The 25219-nt window shown below is 42.4% G+C and overlaps 3 protein-coding genes and 1 pseudogene across 3 annotated transcripts; all 4 read left to right on the top strand.

The window, feature by feature from the left end:
* The first annotated feature begins 503 nt into the window (after positions 1-503).
* Positions 504-1919, top strand: LOC135702803 (uncharacterized). Its single transcript, XM_065223844.1, has 2 exons — positions 504-950; positions 1122-1919. The coding sequence occupies exons 1-2, from the start codon at positions 504-506 to the stop codon at positions 1917-1919; spliced, it is 1245 nt and encodes a 414-aa protein (XP_065079916.1).
* A 2262-nt stretch (positions 1920-4181) lies between these two features.
* On the top strand, positions 4182-4988 carry LOC135702802 (uncharacterized; annotated as a pseudogene).
* A 2218-nt stretch (positions 4989-7206) lies between these two features.
* On the top strand, positions 7207-9402 carry LOC135702768 (nose resistant to fluoxetine protein 6-like). The gene is made up of 4 exons (XM_065223807.1): positions 7207-7492; positions 7560-7881; positions 7941-8562; positions 8635-9402. The coding sequence occupies exons 1-4, from the start codon at positions 7207-7209 to the stop codon at positions 9400-9402; spliced, it is 1998 nt and encodes a 665-aa protein (XP_065079879.1).
* A 12961-nt stretch (positions 9403-22363) lies between these two features.
* LOC135702767 (nose resistant to fluoxetine protein 6-like) lies at positions 22364-24560 on the top strand. The gene is made up of 4 exons (XM_065223806.1): positions 22364-22649; positions 22717-23038; positions 23098-23719; positions 23791-24560. The coding sequence occupies exons 1-4, from the start codon at positions 22364-22366 to the stop codon at positions 24556-24558; spliced, it is 1998 nt and encodes a 665-aa protein (XP_065079878.1). The 3' UTR covers positions 24559-24560.
* Positions 24561-25219: the final 659 nt, after the last annotated feature.

Here is a 25219-nt window from a genome sequence, read left to right as displayed (position 1 = left end):
GAGCTCTTTGAAAAGGTTGCACAATCGATTCGGTTCAAGGGAAGGTCGTTTTTCTGGACAGATTCCACCTGCGTTCTGCGTTGGATAGAAGCTCCTCCAATGACTTGGACCACCTTCGTTGCAAACAGAGTTTCAAAAATACAGTCCATTACCCAGGAATCTCAATGGCGACACGTTCCAGGAATTCAAAATCCCGCAGATCTTATCTCCAGAGGGATTTCACCGGAAGATATCGTGAACAATTCGTTCTGGTGGCAAGGACCGAGCTGGCTAGAGGAAGAAGAAGGTCAATGGCCAAGCCTGCCACATAATTCACCAACTGGAGAAGGAGACGAGGACTGCGTACTGTAGTTGCTGCACCGGTTTCAGCATTCGCCGACTTCAATCAAACGTATTTCAGCAAGTTTTCGTCCTACACCGATCTTGTTCGTTGTACAGCTTATTGGTTGCGCTACATGAAGCTTCTACGAACACCTCGAACGGAGAGAAAAATCCCAGCATTCATGTCGACGGGAGAGTTGAAGGAGGCGGAAAACACCCTAGTACGCCTGGCGCAGAAAGAGATTTTCGTGGCAGAGTGGAAGGCGTTGTCCAAAGGGGAGGCAGTTGCGAGAGGATCGGCGTTGCGGTGGTTCAATCCATTCATATCGACGGATCAACTAATTCGGCTTGGCGGCCGTTTGAAGCATTCCATGGAAACGGAAGAAACCAAGCATCCGGTTGTACTGCCAGCACGGCATCTATTCACTCACATGCTGCTACGACACTACCACGAGCGACTGCTACACGCTGGACTACAACTACTGTTGAGTGTTGTAAGACTTCGCTTCTGGCCATTAGGAGGAAGGAGTGTGGTGAAGAACATAATCCACAGATGTCAGACGTGCTTCCGCTCGAAACCATCGTCAGTCCAACAACAGATGGGGGATCTACCATCGTCACGAGTCACGGTATCTCGACCCTTTTGACGGACGGGTGTGGACTACTTTGGTCCAATCTACGTAAGGCTCGCTCCAAGGCGTCCGGCAGTCAAAGCCTATGTAGCGATTTTCATTTGTATGTGTACCAAGGCCGTGCACATGGAACTTGTCTCGGATTTGTCAACCGACAGATTTCTTCAGGCACTGAGACGTTTTATCGCCAGGCGAGGGCGGTGTACCGATATTTTCTCCGACAATGGCACCAACTTTGTCGGTGCACGGAATAAGTTGCAGGACTTCCTCAAGTTGCTCAAGAACAATGAACACCGTGAAGTTGTCACCAGGGAATTAGCCAAGGAAGGAATACAGTGGCACTTCAACCCTCCGAGCGCGCCACACTTCGGTGGCCTATGGGAGGCTGCAGTTCGGTCGGGTAAAACCCATTTACTGAAAGTCGTAGGAGAAGCACCAGTATCCCCGGAAGACATGAGTACACTGCTCACACAAGTCGAAGCATGTCTCAACTCTCGCCCTCTGACCCCCCTCTCCGATGATCCTAACGATGTCCAGCCATTAACGCCCGCTCATTTTCTGGTCGGAGAATCATTACAAGCGTTTCCAGAGCCAGACTTCACGGATGTCCCTTTCAATCGTCTCAACCAATGGCAGATGACCCAGCGAAGGCTGCAGGATTTCTGGAAACGCTGGCGAAGAGAATATTTGTGCCAGCTTCAAGGTCGAGTGAAACGGTGGAAACCAGCTTTTCCCATCGACATCGGAACGCTAGTGATCATCAAGGATGATAACCAACCTCCCATGCACTGGAAGATGGGACGAATTGTCAAGGTACACCCTGGTGAAGACGGAACTGTGAGAGTGGTCACCTTGAAAACCGCAACAGGACTGCTGATTCGTCCAGTAGAGAAAATTTGTATCTTACCAGTCCAGGACGATAACGAAAGCACGGAGCCAGACGAAACATCAATCCAGATCGAATGAATATCCTTTTCACCCCATCCCGCGAAGAGGTTTTTTCTTTCTTTATTTACAGAAACTTCAGCATTTTCTGGGTGGGTGAGGATGTTCGAGTATACAACCACCCGAAACTACAACCCTGGTCCAGCATCCAAAATCAGTACAATACAACCGGACCATACAACTGTGTGGTCATTGTTTTGTATTCCTTGGCTGTTCGTTTGCTGCAATAGATGGGATGGCGCACCGACGAAGATCACGAGTGGGAGATCAAAACTCTCGCAAGAGCATCATCCATGACGTCACCCGATATCTACTGCAGTGGTGAATTTCGGCTGGAGAGGATAACGGCAGGAGAGGACCGATCGAAGATCATCGCAAGCGGCGATCCCAGGCTGGATGATGACCGTTCGTGGAAGAGCTCGTCAGTTGGTTGTTCGTACATCCCAGGTCAAACACGGCGGTAGACCTCACGCGTAGTATAATTAAATAACGTACGTTTAGTTTTAAGCGAATAAATGTTATATTAAACAGATAATAAATGTAGTGATTGTAGTTAGTGTTTAGTGTAACCGCGAGTGTGTGTTATTTTGTTGGATTTCCTGAAACCAAATCCTTTGGAAGGATTCCATAGCCCAAACATACTGGTTAGCAGCAGGCATACCCCAATCACCTTGGCAAGGTCACGGATAGGTTCGAGTGTTGGAGGAACATCGCCAGTGCTATCGAAGTGAGTACTCCGTTCCCCAACAGTTTTATTAAATTATAGAATAGTAAGATATTATAATGATATTTTGTGTAAGTAATAAGAAAAGATTGTAATGTTTGTGTTTGACGCATAAAACCTGCAAATTTAGCTTTGGCAGAGTCACAAAGAGCGATTTTCTAATCGCCGCTTCGGGAAAAGTGAAGAGCGAAGAGTGGGTGAGATAAATGACAAAATCGCTTATTGCGACACTCGTGTAGCAAAATTGGCAGGTATTATGTGTCAAACACAAACTTCACAGTCTTTTCTTGTTGCTTACACAAACAAAATACTACTATAATATCTTATTATTCCATAATTTAATAATACATTTTTTTTTATCCAAAATGAATGGAAGGCACCCTGTCGCTCACTATCCTAAAATCGTGGAAAATAATGGTCTGATAAGTAAGATGAACTGTCTTCAGTTTGAGGCTAACTTTAAGATATCAAAAGCGCAATCAAAAACTTAGTAGAAATTTCAAAAACATCACATTAAGTTTGACGAGCAGAATTAATCTTAAGCAAATCAATTCAATTTTACATCATAATTACGAAACTGATAAAGTTACTGTTGTGTCCGTAGTGATCGCGAAGAAGACCTTTTTTGAATTTTAATTTGATTCTATTTGATCTACCTGATAATGTCAGACACATTAAGCATTTAAAAATCAATGGTACATCTTTGCGACCTGAAATAGTGGTCAAGTATAAGTCATATGCCTCTGAAACATATGGCATTTTAAACGCAATAATTAATTATGTTTTGTTATTTTTGACATCATCCACATCCAGAGGGCCAGTCACTTTCGAATGTATGGGAATGGTAGGAAACCATTTTGAATTGCATGAAAATGTTCAGTTTTTATTCATTATCGTCTTTATGAGCAAATTTAGATGCACAAAAATTGCACGAGTACATGGCTATGGTGATAAGGTAAAAACTCGTTTATTTGTTTCCTTCTGTGAATGCATGTTTAGTCACAAATCGTGGATTTTCTGATATTCTCCATGCTGCAAAAATGATTTTCCTACCACTGAAGGGGCGACATCTCTCGGATCTTCAGTATAGCTACTACTCAAATCATATAATTAATTGAGAACGACAATAACTGTATTTGTATTATTCAGGTTTTAGAGTTGCAACAATTTTGGGCAATGTATAATAGTTACGAAGTGAGATTGGTGGATCAGGTTGTGCGTATTCCAATTGACACTATTTCGACTAAAAAAACGTACAGTTTGTGGAAATGTAACGGCTTGAATGAAACACTATTCATAAGTTTGAAATATGTAGATTAGGAAATAGGTCTTTGTTCTTTTGGCAGAATTGCGGAAAGATAGCAGGGCATGCTCATTCCGGCCTAATACATACCCATATCCGAAATTCCTGCAGATCGAAATCACCAAGTAAAAGGAAGTATTCTCGACAGCCAAAAACTTTCGAAGCATCTAGCGTATCATCCGAAATAATTGCGTTGTCCGAAGAATGTGCACAACTGGATGCGACACCGGCTAATTTTTGCAATATATCCACACTGATGGCAGACATACAACCGTTTCATAACCTACTTATACCTGGCAAGAAAACAGTAACTGCCATCCTCCAAGTTCTACCACATTATACATCATATAATCAGATTTGAGGAAAATATTTTCTTTGGGCCTTATGCTTGAAAGCGGAACGCTTACAGAAGTTCGAGATGGTAAGTTTAAATATATTATGCTTGTCAGCGTAAGGTTGCTACTCATATTAATGTTAAATAAGTTAGCATCATTGGCACCATTACAAAGAAGCAATAAAAAAACTTAACCACTCAGAAGTAAACTTATCATGGATATCGAGTATTCATTACGTGTTAAATGACATTTTCATCTCAATGTAGATCATGTCCGCGGATGCCTCCGAATCATTGGACAACTGTCCAGAAAAGGCGTTAAAAAACCGCCAAACGTGATGCCATTGGGAGTCGAGGAAGAGTTGGCAGCACCGCTGATTCGATGGATTGGTGTAAGTATTTTTAATATTTTGCTCTTTTGCAAAATTAATATCGTTACCTTTTTATCAATAGGAATCCCCTTCGGCGTTAGCTATACAAATGGGAAAATATGCAGCGTACGCAGTTCTGCATAATGCGCCGGTGCCTCCGCACATTGTTAACCAGGGAAACGTCTACATGATGTTCATTGAGGGCCATATTTTTTCCTTGGGTACTAGTTCAGTCCAAGCAGTAGATACATTTGTAAAAAATTTCAGTGTATTTAACTACAAGGTACCAGCTACATTGATAAAGCTTACTGAATTAGTTGAAATACTTAGCTATAAAGTAAAAATGAGCAGTTCATGACTCTCAGTCAGGGCGTCACAATATCAGCTTCAATCGAGCAAATCGATGCGACGAAGAGACTGCTGGCTTTCTTTTTCTGTTAAAGTCGAACAGCTTCGCAGCATTCTAGAACCTCAGTCGGCGTGCACAAACAAATGTTCAATCGCTTATCTCTCTTTCTCCCGTCGCTCCATTGGTCTTCCTTTCAAGCTTCGTCGAAATGGATGAGCGAAAGAGCGCTCGACTTTGATAGTTTTCTCTTTCATGAAACACATCAACAGAGGTTTCATGACGTATATGACGGAAAATGAAATAACACATTTAAAGCATTTCTCACGTCAAAACACTTGAAGATTACACGTCATATTTCTAATTTATCTTCCATCCATATATTTATCTAAAAAAAATGATCGAAAACGGGACATAACGCATTTTAAACAAATTGAAAGAGCGGTGATAGAGTGTTCGTGAAAGGGGATTGAAAGCCATAATGAAGTTCGTTTAACTAGAAAATCGACGTTAGTTACATTGAAAGCGATGAGCAAAGCAACGACGAGAAGTTCCACAGCCAGCCTTTCCTTCTAAGCGTCCTTCTTTTTTATTTTCGTTTCTTGCTGATAGTCTAGCTAGGCGTTATAGAAATGAAGCGTCGAACACGTATGTATGAGAGAAACAAAACACGAGTTCATTTTAGAGCTTCGAAATTGTAGAGCCCTGCTCTCAGTTAATAAACTTTGTAATCAAATGCGTGAGACGATTGATGCGAATCAAATCTAGAAAGGATTTATACATTTAATTAAATAAATAAATAAATAAATATTACTGTTAAAACTCTTGTGCATTTTTATTCAATATTTGAAACGAACTTGAAATACAAAATTTGTTTTATCGTAGGTATTATTTTTTTTTTCATTGTAAAAACTATGCATTTAACTATATACATGTGGGAGTATAAATTACGCATTTATACTTTGTTAGGGGTGTCAAAACTACGCATTTTTAAGTTTACTATTTGGTGTAAAAAGTATGCAGATTCTAACGTACATTCAATTTACGCAAAAGAGAGTAAAAACAGTATACTCCTTTACTGGGTAGTCCCATTTTCCAAAGAAAGAGCGTACTTTATAGTCATAAGAGAGTTTGTTGTGATAACCGTGTGGATTAATTTATTTCGTTGCAATTTGAAATTGTTGACATTTTTTTTTCAGAAAATCGAAGCGTGCTGCCTCTAATTAGTTTTTTTTTAAAGAATTTTCATGTAAATTGTTTCTAATAGCCTAATCTACCATTCTAGGGGTGAGCAAGTGACTTTTCGATAAAATTCTTTTTTGTTTACATCCTAATCCTTCCCCTACCGTTCACTGATGGCCAAGGCCCGTTAATGAAATTTCTACACGTGGGTTTTAACCAGGTTCAATGCGACAATGAAACATAATTATGTCAAAGTGGATTTCAGACAGGATTCAAAGAGGATCTCTGATCCCTGATAAATTCAAGTTTGTTTTTACCGCCCAATCTCCTCTCTAATACGCAGTCTACGTGGTTTGTGAAGTACCTAAATTATACCAGAAGAATTTATTTCAAAATAAAATCGTTATCTTTTGATTCATGGGGATCCCTTCATCGACTGTTTTTCGACTTTTGACCGGATTTAGTCACGCAGTCTCCACATTAAAATTGCTATCTATTTTTAATGAATGGTGTAATTTCATTGATAAGAAATACTACAGAGACTGCTTGGTTAAGGGGAACATGAACCATAATACTCCATGAAGTAATCTTCCATTGTTTAAACGATAGATTCATCATTCATAGAACCATAGTTAAGAGTTAAATGACACTTGGACTAGAACCTGAAAACGGTCATTTTGCAATTATCGTTTTACAGACCTGAAACTTGAACTCATTGTTTGATTATCTGCAGGAAATTATGAGTCACATTTTCAGCTGTCTTCATTAAGTACCTCGTGAGATTCGTGGTCGAAAAATATTGCAAATACAGCAAGAGTGTTGGTAAAGCTCCCGAGTGACGCTCATCTTCTACTTCCTTCCGAAAGTATTCAAAAATTACGTTGGTGCTTAAGACGGAAGAGATATGTTATCAATCAATTCGTCTAGAGAATGGGTCGTATCGAATTATCTATAAACGAGCAACAGTGAACCACGAGTCATTAGTTTAACCACGACCGTCGACTGGAGCCGAGATAGCCGCGTTTTATTCCGCGAAAAGGAAATCGAAATGTGGCCAGCTTGGCTTTTACCGTTGTCCATCCTCAGCACTAGCACATTGCCGAATGGTGGTAAGTTGGATTATCATCATCAGCAGAACGACCGCAACCGCACGCAGCAGCTACGAAATGTGGAATTCAGCATCGAAGAGGTCCTGCTGTTGAACCGCCATTTTCTGGACTACCTAGCGGCGATCGACGATCAGATTGCACAGGAGCTACCCGATCCGCAATGTACAATTGCGATGCGGCAGCTATCCAAAGCCTATCTGAATCGTGAACGGCACGGATTGGAATGTGAGTGAGAGGAATCCCAGTGGATGTTGGTTAATTAGTGTTTATAATGTGATAATTATCTCCGTAGGGTTTGACTCGTGGGGTAAGATTCCGTCAGGATTGTACCATCAGAATGGATACGCGGTGGGAAATGTTGACCAGTGCAGGGGATTTTCCTGGGAACACATTCGAGGACAACACTGCACATTCATCGGAGCGTTTCCGAGTGACATGGAAGTACTCGTGTCCGGATTGTGTGTGCCACATTTCTGCGATCCGGATGCTGCCCAAGCGCTGTACGGTGATTACTTGAACACTCAAGGTATTATGCTAGTACCGTTCATAGAGCAGGAGATGCTGTGCATCCGAGATGAAGAGTTCAAGTATGATGGAGCGATGATAACTGCCATGTGAGTTGTAATAACGTTCAATAATTTCGTTGGCTAACGTTTGTTTTACTCATTTTTAGTGTATTCAGTGCCATAATAGCGGGTTTTCTGCTGTTCAGTACGTTGTACGAAGTAGTACAGCTTGCACTAAAGCGTGACGTTAAGCCTTTATACAGCTCGTTCTCCTTGCTGTCGAACATCAGGAGCATTATTCATATAGTTCCAAGATCCAAGAGCGCAGATAAGAAATCAAACATGATTGAGTGTGCTCATGGTATCCGAGCTCTGTCCATGATCTGGATCATAGTGCTTCACATTCACGATACACTGAATCTTGTTCTGTGGGAAAATGCCCCGACACAATTGGGATACATCAGAGGCTTCACGCCTTCGCTACTGTATTTCAGCGGTATGCTGGCAGTCGATACGTTCTTGGTGCTGAGTGGAATGTTGGTGGCGATGAGCATGTTGCGGGAATTGGACAAAAACGGCAAAATTAACCCGTTGAAGTTGTATCTGCATCGATACATTCGAATTACGGGTCCGTTTGCAGCATTGATTCTGTTTTTGGTGTCCTTTGCCAGCTACATGGGCGAAGGTGTACTGTGGAAGCCAATATTGGGCGATTTAAAGCAAGCTTGTGAGAAGAATTGGTGGGCAGCGCTTTTGTACATTCAGAACTATGTTGATCCGGGAAATATGGTGAGTTGATTTGACATCCTTCCAATTTGATTGTATCATTACGAGAGACTTTATTTTTTTTTAAATCTGCAGTGCTTAGCGTGGTCCTGGTACCTCTCCGTCGATATGCAGCTGTACATTCTCGCACCGGCTCTTATCTATCCCTTGTGGCGATACGGAAAGCGAGTTCTTATCGTTATCGCTGGTTTGGCTGTGCTTTCCATGGGATGCGTGCTAGCATCGTTTCTTGTCAATGAATTCCGATTGAGCTTTTTCCTGCCATACTTTGATCCTCGCAAGAGCCAACTAACGTACTTTCCGACGCACGCACGAATGGCCGTTTGGCTTTGGGGACTTGCCTTCGGATATATTCTTCACAAGACCAAAGACACCGGAGTGAACCTATCGAAGCGGTACTGGACCGCTGGTTGGGCAGCTTGTTTCACCCTGCTAGGATTGATTGTTTACGGCAACTACGAAATCTACACTACAGATGCACAGGAGTTCTCGTACGTCGTGGATGCCTTCTTCGAACCTTTGTCCCGGTCGGTATTTGGCTTCTGTGTGATGTGGATCATATTGGCATGTGTGAACGGGAAAGGTGGCCTGATTGACGACTTCCTCGGTGCTCCCATGTGGCAACCGCTATCCAAGTTATCCTTCACAATGTATCTATTACACATACAGCTGCTACTGATGGCTTCGGTAGCACCTTCCAAAACGAGTACATATTTCAGTGTGATCGATATGTTCTACCGGATATGGGGAACCATCGGTCTGACTATCAGTGTGTCGTTGCTGTGGAGTGCTATTTTCGAAGTTCCATTTATGAGGCTGGATAAGCTGTTTTTGAAAAGTTGAGTGGCCGTAACGTTAGGCGATTACTCTTTGTTTGAAGTAAATTATACAATTTGTCGAAAGTAGGTGAAGATGGGATAATAAAACACGGATGTGGCTTGTCTTATGGAATGTATAAGGTTGATGTTTTGGCAAAAATGTATAAGTGAAACACATGAATAAAATAATTAATTTTCGTTTCGTGTAGATAAAATTGATAAATAGCAGATTTTTAGCGATGGGCGAATCTTAGATCCATAGGCCAACATTAGAGCCATTTCCCCTACACTATCGTAAAAATACCAGGGGCGAAATGTGCTGTCAAATCGGCCTACTGAACATCCACCAATGAGATGTAAATCACGGGGGCAACAATCAACACGAAACGAAAATTAATTATATTATTTATGTGTTTAAGTTTTGCATTTTTGCCAAAACATCAGCCTTATACATCCCATAAGACAAACCACATAGGCTCTATAAGAACGCATCAAAAGGGCCTATACATTTCATTTGACACATGATCATCATTAACTTTTTGCAAGGCGTCTGCTTATTAGTTGACTTATACATTTTATGAATAATCAGCAATAGAAATTTGCCAAAAGGTATAAGGATATTTCTATCCGTGAAGCATTTCGTCGTTCCTCACATCAATGAGATGAATATAGATGTGTCAGATTCTCAAAAGCGGTCAAAATTATGTGCATACAGTGCATCTATATAGATCTTTTTGACGTTTAATCGTCTTTCTCTATCTAGCACACATGAATGAATGAACAGATTGTTTTCCCACTAATCTGTTTCCCTCTTGCTCGCACTCGTTTGATTTAAATGATGCAGTAGTGTGCACCGATTAAACGTCAAAAAGCTCTATGTGGTTGACAGTATAGTCACCTTTACAGCGACATACCAACAATCAATATGAAACTATCGATTTGAAATTGGCTCACTACCTGACTCGCCTATTGGTCCCAAGCAAACGATTAACGTATCCCATTCTAGGACAAATTCCAGTACTACACTATGTTTGTTTTGATTCGTTATAAAAGTTTGACAGATAAAATGAGGGGCTAGTTGAATTTCCTTTGTTTCGAGGGGTGAATCGATTAGCTTGGGACCGAAGATAGTACCAGAGCTGAGCCAAAAAGTAGAGCTCGTTTCTTCGGGACCTACTGGTCTTAGAGTTACCTCTATCACTATACTGTCAACCACATAGAGCTTTTTGACGTTTAATCGGCGCACACTACTGCATCATTTAAGGAGTTGAAGGAGTGTGACTTCAAACCATAGAGGTAACTCTAAGACTAGAAGGTCCCGAAGAAACGTGCTCAACTTTTTGGCTCAGCTCTGGTACTCTCTTCGGTCTCATGCTAATCGATTCACCCCTCGAAAATCCACTAACCCCTCATTTTACCTGTCAAACTTTCATAGCTAATCAAAACAAACATTGTGTAGTAGTAAAATTTCGACTAGAATGGGGTACGTTAATCGTTTGCTTGGGACCAATAGGCTAGTCAAGTAGTTAGCCAATTTAAAATCGTTAGTTTCGTATTGATTGTTGGTCAAACTCCGTCATCGATTAAATAAGCCGGAGAACGAAAGAGACGGCCTTACCTGTTTACGCTCATTGATTTTCCATATGTGAATTTGGTTCCATCGTTGCTTAAGGCCTGTATAGAGATCGAAGCGAAGCGAAAATCTCATACAAAATACTAAATTTTTCACCAGCGTGAAAAACGCAATTGGGAAATTTTTTACTTCGCTTTGAACTGTAAACATATACGATCCAGCGAAATCTAATTTTGTGGATCTTATCTTTTTCGCTTACGTTTATTTTTTTGCGCATGCAGCGCTAGCGAGAAGAGCAGCAGCTAAGCGAAAAGTTGACGTTTCGGGAGAGCGTATTTGTCAGATTTTCACTTCACCGGAGGTGTAAACTGACCGATTTCGTTTCACACTGCGAAAAAAGGAAACTGGAAAATGTTCCACAAAATTTTTTTCACAACCTTTTTCGCTAGCGAAAATTTATGATTTTTCGCGTGCTTCAGTTTTCGTTTCGCTTCGATCTGTATACTAGGCTTTACACGATAACCGCAAATGCCCAATAATGACTACAAAGTAAGCATTTTCGAGGGAAACTGGGACTACCAAGGGGTAAGACAGCTCCTAATCTTGAGCAATTTTACAGTTGCTTTTGAGGCACCTCGAGTAACTCACATTTCTCAGTGAGCAAGATCACTGTCATTTGCATTCTCACTTTTCACATCACAGCAACATATGAAGGTGCGAAGCCGAAAAGCTGCTGTCAAACAAAACAACAACAAACAACCGGCTTGAAGTGGTAAGACATCGATCCGTCTGACCAAATACTCCAAATACACCAAATACGTACCCTGCCGTCCTCCGATACTCGTCGAAGCGATCCCGTTCCCATCGCTCAACAACCTGCCGCTACATGAAATTGCGATCGTGAAATGGGCCGTTTTCTGCGATACACCACCGAGATTCTGCTGCGGCCGTCGAAGATATTCTCCGTTGAAATTTAACATAACTTCTTTAAAGAAAATATTTCATGCAGAAGGCAAAAAGTTATGTTTTGTTCTTCGGTTTCTCATCAGCAAAGTCTATAGCGATGATCCTGTACTTGGTTGGATCGGATTTACTCTTGAGAATCTTCAGATCGCCAAAAACCCTTTCCTTCCACTTTTTCTGAACCATCTGCAGTGTAGCTTGGAGCGAACGCAGAATATTTGTTCTTCGTCTTCCTCACCGGTTTTCACTTCGATTTCATCGGCTAGATCGATGATGAGTTTGAAGTCCGGATGAGGATCGTACTCACCGGAAACATTGGCAGCTGTGTCTTCATCGTCCTCCTCCTCTTCGACTTCAGCAGTGTCGACTGTGTTGATGCTTTGGCTGAACATTCATGGGGTAGTGATTGGCAGCGTTTCCTTCGAAACTGGAATTGGGAATCGGATGTTAATCGGTTTTTATCCAACAGGGAAGATATTTCCTATGTATGCCAGTGATTTCCCACAATGATTTCACGTTCTTCTCGGTGGACATCTGAAAACGATTCCTGTGGTTATTTTACGAGAACAAAACGCATATGTCCACCTACCTGCAGTTAATTCACATTCAATGTTTTGAAACGGAAAAATACGAACAAAATGCACTTCCAAACAATAACAGCAGCTACAGCAGCCAATCTGCATAGAGAAGCAGATGAAAATCCACACCACTGCGCCCCCTTTCGAAGCTTTTCCAGCATCGTTTAAGCCATTTTCTGAACAAAATCTGGAATTAACATCGTTTCAATAGCCGAACAATTCTATTTTGTTTACAAACTTATCCCTTTCAATAAACGGAGTAAGTCAAGGAGTAACCAGATAAAAACAACGATGAACGTCGACTAAATTTTGAGGTACAGTGAGTTTTTCGCGAGTTACTCGCTGCAAAAAAGCAACTCAGAGCAAAGCTGTCTCACCTCTTAGGGACTACCCATTAAATGACATAGATTTCGTTTCGTCTAGTCAATATCGAGTCTTTTATATTCATTATTGGGTATTTTGCGGTTGCCGTGTATGGCTTTGTTGTCGTGTTTGGAACCAGTTACGCGATATTGACGAGTGCACGGATGGATTTGAGTTCACTCACTCGACAAAAAGTGACACAACAGCGGGGCCCTGTTTACTAAAAATGAACACATATGTGTTCATTTTTAGTAAACAGGGCCCCGCTGTTGTGTCACTTTTTGTCGAGTGAGTGAACTCAAATCCATCCGTGCACTCGTCAATTGACGAGTGCACGGATGAATTTGAGTTCACTCACTCGACTAAAAGTGACACAACAGCGGGGCCCTGTTTACTAAAAATGAACACATATGTGTTCATTTTTAGTAAACAGGGCCCCGCTGTTGTGTCACTTTTTGTCGAGTGAGTGAACTCAAATTCATCCGTGCACTCGTCAATAGACGAGTGCACGGGTGAACTTTTGTTCATCTACTAAAAAAAAATTGACACAACAGCGGGGCCCTGTTTACTAAAAATGAACACATTAATAATGCTCGCGTAACATTTGAAAAGGGCCTATCAACTTTTGTAAATAATTTGCTACACAGCAAAAAAAGTTGTTGAATATTACATCGAAACTGCTGCAACCAGGTCAATCCATCGGTTGTGTAATATCACATTGTACGATGTACATCGATTTTGCGAACAAAATTACATCCATTGATGTAATATTGTATCTGCTTTTTGCAATTACATCATTATTTCATACATCAGCTTGAATTACGTTGATCGATATTACTTTTTTTTTGCTGTGTAGAACCGAAGTACGTCCACGCAAACCAAGAGCACTATAATTTCCCCTACCCGATGGTGTTGTTAGTTTGCGTGGGCGTATCCGGTTCGCGCGAAAAAGGCTTAACAAGTTTTGTGTACGAAAGTTGATAGGCCAGTTTCAAATGTTACTTACCTTACCAATCAGGCTAAGGCCTTGTTGTCCTCTGCTGTCCGAAGAAGTCGTCTCCACTCTACTCGATCCATGGCCACAGTTCGCCAGCCTCGTAGTCTGCGAAGGGTCCGCAGGTCACCTTCTACTTGGTCGATCCACCTTGCCCGCTGTATGCCTCTTCTTCTTGTTCCTGTTGGGTCGCTTTCTAGAACCATTTTCACTGGGTCATCGTGCGGCATTCTTACGACGTGCCCAGCCCACCGTAGTCGCCCAATTTTTGCAATGTGGACGATGGATGGTTCTCCCAGCAGCTGGTGCAATTCGTGGTTCATTCGCCTCCTCCACGTTCCGTCATCCATCTGAACTCCACCGTAGATGGTACGCAACACCTTCCGTTCGAAAACACCAAGGGCGCGTTGGTCCTCCACGAGCATAGTCCAGGTCTCGTGTCCGTAAAGGACCACCGGTCTAATCAGCGTCTTGTAGACAGTCAACTTCGTGCGGCGGCGAATTTTATTCGACCGGAGCGTCCTCCGGAGTCCAAAGTAGGCACGATTCCCTGCCATAATGCGTCTTTGAATTTCTCTACTGGTATCATTTTCGGCGGTCACCAGTGAGCCCAAATACACAAATTCATCGACCACCTCGATTTCGTCACCGTCAATCTGAACTCGGGGTGGGAGGCTAACATTGTCTTCCCTAGAACCTCTTGCTTTCATGTATTTTGTCTTTGAAGCGTTGATGGCAAGCCCAATCCATCTAGCTTCAGCCTTCAGTCTGATGTACGTTTCCGCCATCATCTCAAAGTTCCGTGCCATAATGTCAATGTCATCGGCGAAACCAAGGAGCTGGATGGACTTCCTGAATATCGTGCCACTCGTGTCTATCCCAGCTCTTCTGATCACACCTTCTAACGCGATGTTGAACAGCAGACACGAAAGTCCATCACCCTGCCGTAACCCCCTTCGAGATTCAAAGGAACTCGAGAGTGTCCCCGATACTCGAACAACGCACATCACTCGATCCATCGTCGCCTTGAACAATCGCGTCAGTTTATCCGGAAATCCGTACTCGTGCATAATCTGCCATAGCTGATCTCGATCGATTGTGTCGTATGCGGATTTGAAATCGATGAACAAATGATGTGTGGGCACGTTGTATTCGCGGCATTTCTGCAGAACCTGCCGAATCGCGAAAATTTGGTCCGTGGTAGCGCGGGCACCCATGAATCCCGCCTGGTATTGCCCCACGAACTCTCTTGCAGATGGTGACAGACGGTGGCATAGAATTTGGGAGAGTACCTTGTAGGCGGCGCTCAGCAGTGTGATCGCGCGGTAGTTGCAGCAATCCAACTTGTCGCCCTTTTTGTAGATTGGGCATACGACACCTTCCATCCACTCCTCCGGTAATATCTCCTCCTCCCAAATCTTGGCAATTACCCAGTGCAGCGCTCTAGCCAGTGCTTCACCACCGTATTTCAATAGCTCACTTGCTAGTTGATCTACACCAGTTGCTTTGTTGTTCTTCAGCCGACCGATCTCCTCCTCAACTTCTTGAAGATCAGGGGCCGGTAGCCTGTCGTCTTCTGCGCGTCCTCCAAGGTCTGTTGCCGTGCCACCTTCGTTTTCTGCTGCTTCACCGTTGAGGTGCTCGTCATAGTACTGCTTCCACCTCTCAATCACCTTACACTCGTTCGTGAGAAGGTTACCGTCCAAGTCCTTGCACATATCGGCTTGCACGTAGCCTTTGCGCGAACTATTTAGCTTATCGTAGAATTTCCGTGTGTCGTTTACGCGGTACAGATTTTCCATCGCCTCGCGATCTCGGTCTTCCTGCTGACGCTTCTTCCTTCGGAAAACCGAGTTTTGTCTGTTCCGCGCTTGTCTGTATCGCTCCACATTCAATCTCGTGCGGTGTTGCAGCATTCTCGCCCGTGCTGCATTCTTCTCCTCTACTAACAGTTTGCATTCGCCGTCAAACCAGTCATTTCTTCGGTCCGGGATTGCAGTACCTAGTGCCGCTGCAGCAGTACTACCTATGGCTGAACGGATGTCTCTCCAGCCATCTTCAAGAGAAGCTGCGCCAAGCTGCTCTTCCGTGGGTAGTGCAACTTCCAGCTGCTGCACGTAGTCCTGGGCAATTCCGGTGTCCCGTAGTTGCTCAATGTTGGGTCGCGGCGTTCGACTTCGACGTGTGTTATGCACCGTCGAGAGTTTTGAGCGCATGCATACTGCAACTAGGTAGTGGTCCGAATCTATGTTCACACTGCGGTACGTGCGGACGTTGATAATGTTGGAGAAGAATTTCCCGTCGATTAGAACGTGATCGATTTGGTTTTCTGTGTGTTGGTCAGGTGATCTCCAGGTGGCTTTGTGGATATCCTTGCGGGGGAAAAAGGTACTTCGGAATACCATACCCCGGGAGGCTGCAAAGTTCACGCATCGTTGACCGTTGTCGTTCGATACGGCATGCAGGCTGTTTGGCCCGATTGCCGGTCTATACATTGCCTCCCGTCCTACCTGAGCGTTCATGTCGCCGATGACGATTTTGACGTCCCGTTGCGAACAGCCGTCGTACACCTGCTCCAGCTGCGCATAGAACGCTTCTTTCTCGTCGTCGGGTCTCCCTTCGTGTGGGCAGTGCACGTTGATGATGCTGTAGTTGAAGAAACGGCCCTTAATCCTCAACTTGCACATCCTCGCGTTGATCGGCTGCCAACCAATCACGCGTTGGCGCATCAGTTTCAAATGTTACGTGAGTATTATTCATGTGTTCATTTTTAGTAAACAGGGCCCCGCTGTTGTGTCACTTTTTGTCGAGTGAGTGAACTCAAATCCATCCGTGCACTCGTCTATAGGCGACGATTGTTCGTATTTGACAGTCAGAGCCCCCTTCCCAAAAAATATCAGTGTCAATTGGAGTGTAATATATATGGACCAACCAGCTAGGTGGCAACCCTATCTTGTTTGCCTTGCCTTGACAAGCGCTAACATCGCTGCGGGCCAGTGAATAAGGCTGTCCACGAGACCTTTCTCAGTGGAACTGACAGCTAGAAATCTAGAGTGTGTGAGTGATCTGGTTTAATGGTGCTGAATGTAAACATAAATAAAGCAGAAATTCATATGAGAATAAACTGCCAGTTCTACTGTGATCTGTCAAAAGTTCTTGGTAAACAAAAAAGTCAGCTGATCGCAACTGTCTCGTGGACAGCCTTATTGTGGGCTCTACTGACAGCTCATAATTTGTAAACAAATGGAAGATTCAAGCCAGAATTTCAAAAAAGGCGTGAGATATAGCGCACATAAAATTTACGCGATATTTCGTGTAAATTTCTAGCGCAATATCGCATAAATTTGCAATATTGTATGCAAGCTTGTAAACGATTTCATTGTTTATGCCAAGTACAACTCAAACACAGAGAACAGACATTCAAGCTTAAACAAATTTTTCGAAAAATTATGTGTAAGAATGCAAATTAAAATACGTTAGAAACACTAGCGCCATACGGTATGTTGCGACTTGAGTTATCACGTTTGGCGATTGACATTTGGGTTGATCTTATTGACCGTGTTTCCAAATGAACTGTCAAATCAGTTCAAAACAACGGAAATCAATCGAGTTTCTGCGGAACCATTATTATTTTAAGCTCTTTTACTATATTTGCAGTTCGTTTGCAGCAATTTTTGGAGCGATCCGTGAAGGGGAAGGCTTGCCACTTGTATATCCGAACAGTGGACCAAACAAGCCAGCAACCCCGTCCAAAGTGTCATGCATTATTGACAAATTGGCACAGTGGGTCGATTTAAAGGGAGATCTGGAGGCGCAGCGATCACATTGTCATGATTGTCTGGTAGTTCACTCAAAAATGCTATAACAATCGCCAAGCTCGCTGTAATGTCACCAAGTGCCTCGTCACCCACGAATAGGCGCCTATGCAGGGGGTAAGTCACTCTGCCACCTTGTGTCTGTGCTTACTGTGTTTCATGTGTGTTTTTGAGTGTCGGAAGGTGTTTCTGGGTGTTTCATCGTGATGACCGAGCAGTCAAAACTTCAACCGAAAAAATATACTTTCTGGCAACCATATCCTCAACCATAACATAACGCTGAAAATGACAGCCTTCTGCGACTCCTTTGCTGTTATTTGTTTAATGAAAAAGCAAAACCGACGGGAAGGTTAAGGTTATTTGGAGCTAATACGACCGCAGCTCGGTGCACCGGCTTTCAGAGTGAGACAGGCCCTGCCGCTGCAGGAGGAAGACGAAGAGGCACGTGCCACCCGGGAACAAGGACCAAGCAATGGGTACAATTTGCAATTAATTGGTGGGGCCGTAATTGGGTTGCTGCTAGTGAGAACCTATGATACACAATGAGACACTGTTCCGTTGCGTTTGTCTTGATTTTCATGCGAAACATTTACCTTTTTAGCATCTGTTCCTCCTGATGCTGCTGTTTTCGTGGATCCCAACCGGTTTCGGATTTCCTTTTCTTTGGATTTCAATCCAGACCCAGAATGTTTTTCTTTCCCGGCAGGATGGTACGGCGGTTTTTTGCTCGTTTTTTTCTCAACAACAAAATAACAATCGAATGTAAACAGTATTTGCAGTGGTTCCAGAATTGATTAAAAATTTGCTTATCATGTGACGTAATGGTGTTTGTGGGTGTTTTAAGTGTGTTGAAGTGTGTTTTTGTGAGTGTTAACACAATGTGGCAGAGTGACTTACCCCTTGCGCCTATGTCAGTGGTCTAACAACTCTTAGCGCGCTAATGGCATAGTTCCCCTGCCGCATAGAGAATTGCCACAATGATATTAGGTTAGCTAAGGTCAGTTAACTGACTGGTGGGAAACGGGAGCTTAAGCAATGGCTATTCTTTATGCATTTAAGAGATAGTCTACCAGAATGGATGACTTTTTTTTGTACAATTTTATGTTTTCTGATGGTTTCGGTTGTGCAAAGCATGAGAATTAACTTTTTCAATACTTTCAATTGTACAAAGCATTGGAGCTAGAAACAAGATCTTGTAAACACTACACACCTTAACTGGTAGTTTGCTAAAAAAATGCTGCAAAAATCGTCAAGCTCGCTGTAATGTCACCAAGTGCCTCGTCACCTACAAATTGGTGCCTATGTCAGTGGTCTAATAACTCTTAGCGCGCTAATGGCATAGTTCCCCTGCCGCATAGAGAGTTGCCGCAATGATATTAGGTTAGCTAAGGTCAGTTAACTGACTGGTGGGAAACGGGAGCTTCAGCATTGACTGTTATGTACGCATTTTTATGATGTAATCTAACAACAATCGTGTGTAGTGTTTACACGATCATGTTTCTAATTCTAATGTGTTGTAAATATAATTGAAAGCATTTGAAAAGTAAGATTCTAGTGTTTTGTATATCTAAAAACATTGGTAAACATCTACATTTGAAAACATTCAAACAACGTTTACTTTAAACGTTTTGTACATCTGAAAACATCAGAGAACAACAAACACGAAGTACAATTGAAAACATCCGAACAACGTTTAGTTCTAACGTTTTTTACATCCGAAAACAACCGAAAAACGTTTGATTCTAACATCAGGAAACCTCTACATTAGAAAACATCAGAAAACGTTTACATATAAAAACATCCGAAAAACGTTTAGTTCTAACGTTTTTTACATCTGAAAACATCCAAAAACGTTTGTTTCTAACATCAGGAAACATCTACATTAGAAAACATCAGAAAACGTTCACATTTAAAAACATCCAAACAACGTTTAGTTCTAACGTTTTGTACATCTGAAAACATCCTTAAAACGTTTGGTTCTAATGTCAATAGATTGAAATTTTTGACGTCAGACCGACATTAGAATGGCAAAATTTTGTTCCAAAATTTCTGATGTATACACCATGTTACCATAGAGGTAACTCTAAGACCACTGGGTCCCGAAGAAAATCATTATTATTTTTGGCTCACTCAGTACCAGAACAACGGTCCCAAGCAGTCCCAAGCTATTTCACTCACCCCTGCATGTTCTGCATGAATCCACACACCCCTGATGTTATCTGTCAAACTTTCATAGCGAATCAAAACAAACATAGTGTAGTAATAGAATTTCAACTAGAATAGGGTACGTTAATCGTTTGCTTGGGACCAATAGGCTACTAAAGTGGTGAGCCAATTTAAAATCGTTAGTTTCGTATTGATTGTTGGTGCAATGGTGTAAGCACGCCATCGCGAAGTACCAGCATTTAAATCTTTTTGATCTCAAGTGGCCCTGAACTACATTTATATGCTATATAATTTCTTTTAAGATCTCTAGATGGTGGGTAAAACAGGTTCACAAAATTGAAAGATTTCTGAACCATGGAGAGAAATAACAACAAAGAATCATCAATCAGTGCCAATAGCAGTGTTTGGAAAATCACTATCAGCTTTGGGTCATTGAGTATCCGTGAGAGAATAAACTTGCGTGAATCATCCAGCTCTAAACACTCCCGCAGACGTCAATTGGTAGCACGTTTATGCATTTCGTGCTCGACCAACAACCAACAAACAAACGGCCCTTTTCTGGGCCATTAATTCAAATACAGAAGGAGTTAAAATAATAGATTTTCGAATAATTAAAAGAACTAAGAGCAAACACGTTTGTTCCGACTACTCACGGCCTTTGCGCTACATATTCCAGATCTTAGATGTTCCAGATCTTTAATGTCACAAACAAACTTTTAAAATTACAGGTATCAATAATCACTATTTTTTCATCAGATACACGGTACCCATCCCAAACGATCAAAAGGATACAAGAAACAAAAAAAAAACAAACAACGGCCCTTCTCAGGGCCACCAATCGAAAAACAACCGAGCCACCAATTAATATATGGAAAGAGTTAAGCTTAATTAAAAGAACTAAAGGCTCTACATATGAATGTGTTCCGTCCACTAGCGGTCCTACCAACAATCAATACGAAACTAACGATTTAAATTGGCTCACTACTTGACTAGCCTATTGGTCCCAAGCAAATCGACTAACGTAGCCCATTCTAGTCGAAATTCTAGTACTACGCAATGTTTGTTTTGATTCGCTATGAAAGTTTGACAGATAAAATGAGGGGTTATTGGTTTTTCCTATGTTTCGAGGGGTAAATCGATTAGCTTGGGACCGAAGAGAGTACCAGAGCTGAGCCAAAAAGTTGAGCACGTTATTTCGGGACCTTCTAGTCTTAGAGTTACCTCTATGGTCCTACCACCGACAAACCGACATGACACTTAATTCTGACTTATGCCCGAAAATCGTATACGACCGATTTAAATGTGCGGTGATCCGAACTGTCAAAACCATAGGATTTTATGATCTAGATAAAAATAATTTGTCCAGAATAGATCAGACACGACCCAATTCATAACTTTTGCATGCGGGTTCATGTTTTAGCTAAATATTTCCCGCCAACACAAAGCTAGATGTCAGTAGCGTGCTTTGGTCAGAATTTTTTTTTCGGTTTTTCGATGTCCCTATGTCAAGCTTCCGTTCGTGCCCCTAGGTACAGACCCTTCTACTTTTTTTGACACCCTAATCCTTCCCCTACCGTTCACCGAATTGGTTTGCAGGTGGCCAAACCCGTTCACGAAACTTGTACACGTGGGTTTTAAACAGGTTCGAAGGTTGCCTACTGAATACTGATGGACAATGAAATATAATTATGTCAAAGTGGATTTCAGACAGATCCTTGATAAGAAATTTTATTTGGTTACGACAAAAGAGAATCACTGATCCCTGATAAATTCAAGTTTGTTTTTACCGCCCAATCCCGTCTCTAATACGCAGTCTACGTGGTTTGTGAAGTACCTAAATTATACCAGAAGAATTTATTGCAAAATAAAATCGTTATCTTTTGATTCATGGGGATACCTTCATCGACTGTTTTCGACTTTTGACCGGATTTAGTCACGCAGTCTCCACATTAAAATTGTTATCTATTCTTAATGAATAGATTAATTTCATTGATAAGAAATACAACAGAGACTACTTGGTTAAGGGGAACTTGAACTATAATACTACTTGAAGTAATCTTCAATTGTTTAAACGATAGATTCATCATTCATAGAACCATAGTTAAGAGTTAAATGACACTTGGACTAGAATCTGAAAACGGTCATTTTGCAATCATTTTGCTAATTAATCGTTTTACAGACCTGAAACTTGAACTCATTGTTTGATTATCTGTAGGAAGTTATGAGTTAAATTTTCAGCTGTCTTCATTAAGTACCTCGTGAGATTCGTGGTCGGAATATTGCAAATCGGTACAGCAAGAGTGTTGGTTTTAAGCTCCCGGGTGACCCTCATATTCTACTTTCTTCCGAAACTGTGCACAAATTACGTTGATGCTTAAGACGGAAGAGATATGTTATCAATCAATTCGTGTAGAGAATGGGTCGTATCGAATTACCTATAAACGAGCAACAGTGAACCACGAGCCATTAGTTTAACCACGACCGTCGACCGGAGCCGAGATAGCCGCGTTTAATTCCGCGAAAAGGAAATCGAAATGTGGCCAGCTTGGCTTTTACCGTTGTCCATCCTCAGCACAAGCACATTGCCGAATGGTGGTAAGTTGGATTATCATCATCAGCAGAACGACCGCAACCGCACGCAGCAGCTACGAAATGTGGAATTCAGCATCGAAGAGGTCCTGCTGTTGAACCGCCATTTTCTGGACTACCTAGCGGCGATCGACGATCAGCTTGCACAGGAGCTACCCGATCCGCAATGTACGATTGCGATGCGACAGCTATCCGAAGCCTATCTGAATCGTGAACGGCACGGATTGGAATGTGAGTGAGAGGAATCCCAGTGGATATTGGTGAATTAGTGTTTATAATGTGATAATTATCTCCGTAGGGTTTGACTCGTGGGGTAAGATTCCGTCAGGATTGTACCATCAGAATGGATACGCGGTGGGAAATGTTGACCAGTGCAGGGGATTTTCCTGGGAACACATCCGAGGACAACACTGCACATTCTTTGGAGCGTTTCCGAGTGACATGGAAGTACTCGTGTCCGGATTGTGTGTGCCACATTTCTGCGATCCGGATGCTGCCCAAGCGCTGTACGGTGATTACTTGAACACTCAAGGTGTTATGCTAGTACCGATTATAGAGCAGGAGATGCTGTGCATCCGAGATGAAGAGTTCAAGTATGATGGAGCGATGATAACCGCCATGTGAGTTGCAAAAACGTTCAAGAATTTCGTTGGCTAACGTTTGTTTTACTCATTTTTAGTGTATTCAGTGCCATAATAGCGGGTTTTTTGCTATGCAGTACCTTGTACGAAGTAGTACAGCTTGCACTAAAGCGTGACGTTAAGCCTATATACAGCTCGTTCTCCTTGCTGTCGAACATCAGGAGCATTCTTCATATAGTTCCAAGATCCAAGAGCGCAGATAAGAAATCAAACATGATTGAGTGTGCTCATGGCATCCGGGCTCTGTCCATGATCTGGATCATAGTGCTTCACATTCACGAAACACTGAATCTTGTTCTGTGGGAAAATGCCCCGACACAATTGGGATACATCAGAGGCTTCACGCCTTCGCTACTGTATTTCAGCGGTACGCTGGCAGTCGATACGTTCTTGGTGCTGAGTGGAATGTTGGTGGCGATGAGTATGCTGCGGGAACTGGACAAAAACGGCAAAATTAACCCGTTGAAGTTGTATCTGCATCGATACATTCGAATTACGGGTCCGTTTGCAGCATTGATTCTGTTTGTGGTTTCCTTTGCCAGCTACATGGGCGAAGGTGTACTGTGGAAGCCAATATTGGGCGATTTAAAGCAAGCTTGTGAGAAGAATTGGTGGGCAGCGCTTTTGTACATTCAGAACTATGTTGATCCGGGAAATATGGTGAGTTGATTTGACATCCTGCCAATTTGATTGTATCATTACGAGAGCCTTTATTTTTTTTAAATCTGCAGTGCTTATCGTGGTCATGGTACCTTTCCGTCGATATGCAGCTGTACATTCTCGCACCGGCTCTTATCTATCCCTTGTGGCGATACGGAAAACGAGTTCTTATCGTTATCGCTGGTTTGGCTGTGCTTTGCATGGGATGCGTGCTAGCATCGTTTCTTGTCAATGAATTCCGATTGAGCTTTTTCCTGCCATATTTTGATCCTCGCAAGAGCCAACTAACGTACTATCCGACGCACGCACGAATGGCCGTTTGGCTCTGGGGACTTGCCTTCGGATATATTCTTCACAAGACCAAGGACACCGGAGTGAACCTATCGAAGCGGTACTGGACCGCTGGTTGGGCAGCTTGTTTCACCCTGCTAGGATTGATTGTTTACGGCAACTACGAAATCTACACTACAGATGCACAGGAGTTCTCGTACGTCGTGGATGCCTTCTTCGAACCTTTGTCCCGGTCGGTATTTGGCTTCTGTGTGATGTGGATCATATTGGCATGTGTGAACGGGAAAGGTGGCCTGATTGACGACTTCCTCGGTGCTCCCATGTGGCAACCGCTATCCAAGTTATCCTTCACAATGTATCTATTACACATACAGCTGCTACTGATGGCTTCGGTAGCACCTTCTAAAACGAGTACATATTTCAGTGTGATCGATATGTTCTACCGGATATGGGGAACCATCGGTCTGACTATCAGTGTGTCGTTGCTGTGGAGTGCTATTTTCGAAGTTCCATTTATGAGGCTGGATAAGCTGTTTTTGAAGAGTTGAGTGGCCGTAACGTTAGGCGATTACTTTTTTGTTTGAAGTAAATTATACAATTTGTCGAAAATAGGGGAAGAGGGGATAATAAAACACATTCTAGATTGATAGTTGCTAAGATAACGTAGGTTTATTTTTATTTTTTAAATACCACCTGTTGACGCAACCTTATGAACAAACAAGTATGCAGAATTTGCAATGTTTGACAGCATGAACAGATTCTGTAATGTGGTCGCCGGAAGGTTAGCTTAAATTTCGAACAAGGTTTGTTTTCCCAAATGCAATGCGTCTAGAAAATTATCCCGTGATGGTTTAATCCAGCTTTCCATGCTCGGTAATGGCGGCCTGTTTGTATGAATAAATGTATCCTTCACTGTGCTTTTTGACACTATCTGGATGTTCGAATTTCAACCCCTTCCCTTTCCCTCTCCCAGGAACAGAAGAAAATGGAACAACATGCGCCCTCCAGTTAGTGTCAAAAAGCACAGTGAAGGATACATTTATTCATACAAACAGGCCGCCATTACCAAGCATGGAAAGCTGGATACGAAAATTTGCGTTCTGGAAAATATTGCTTGGACGCTGCAGTTCGTTGTCTTCCACGAATGATTTAACGGTTTAACCAAAGATGAATACTATGATGAAACTGTCGGAAGAAAAACTTTCTATT

The sequence above is a fragment of the Ochlerotatus camptorhynchus genome, unplaced genomic scaffold (genome assembly GCF_037179485.1).
Source record: "Ochlerotatus camptorhynchus isolate MF236.1 unplaced genomic scaffold, CSIRO-AGI_Acam_v1.1 ptg000197l, whole genome shotgun sequence".
NCBI classification, from domain to species: Eukaryota; Metazoa; Arthropoda; class Insecta; order Diptera; family Culicidae; genus Ochlerotatus; species Ochlerotatus camptorhynchus.
Note: the sequence above shows the minus strand (reverse complement) of the source record. Positions and strands in the feature narration are given on the sequence as shown.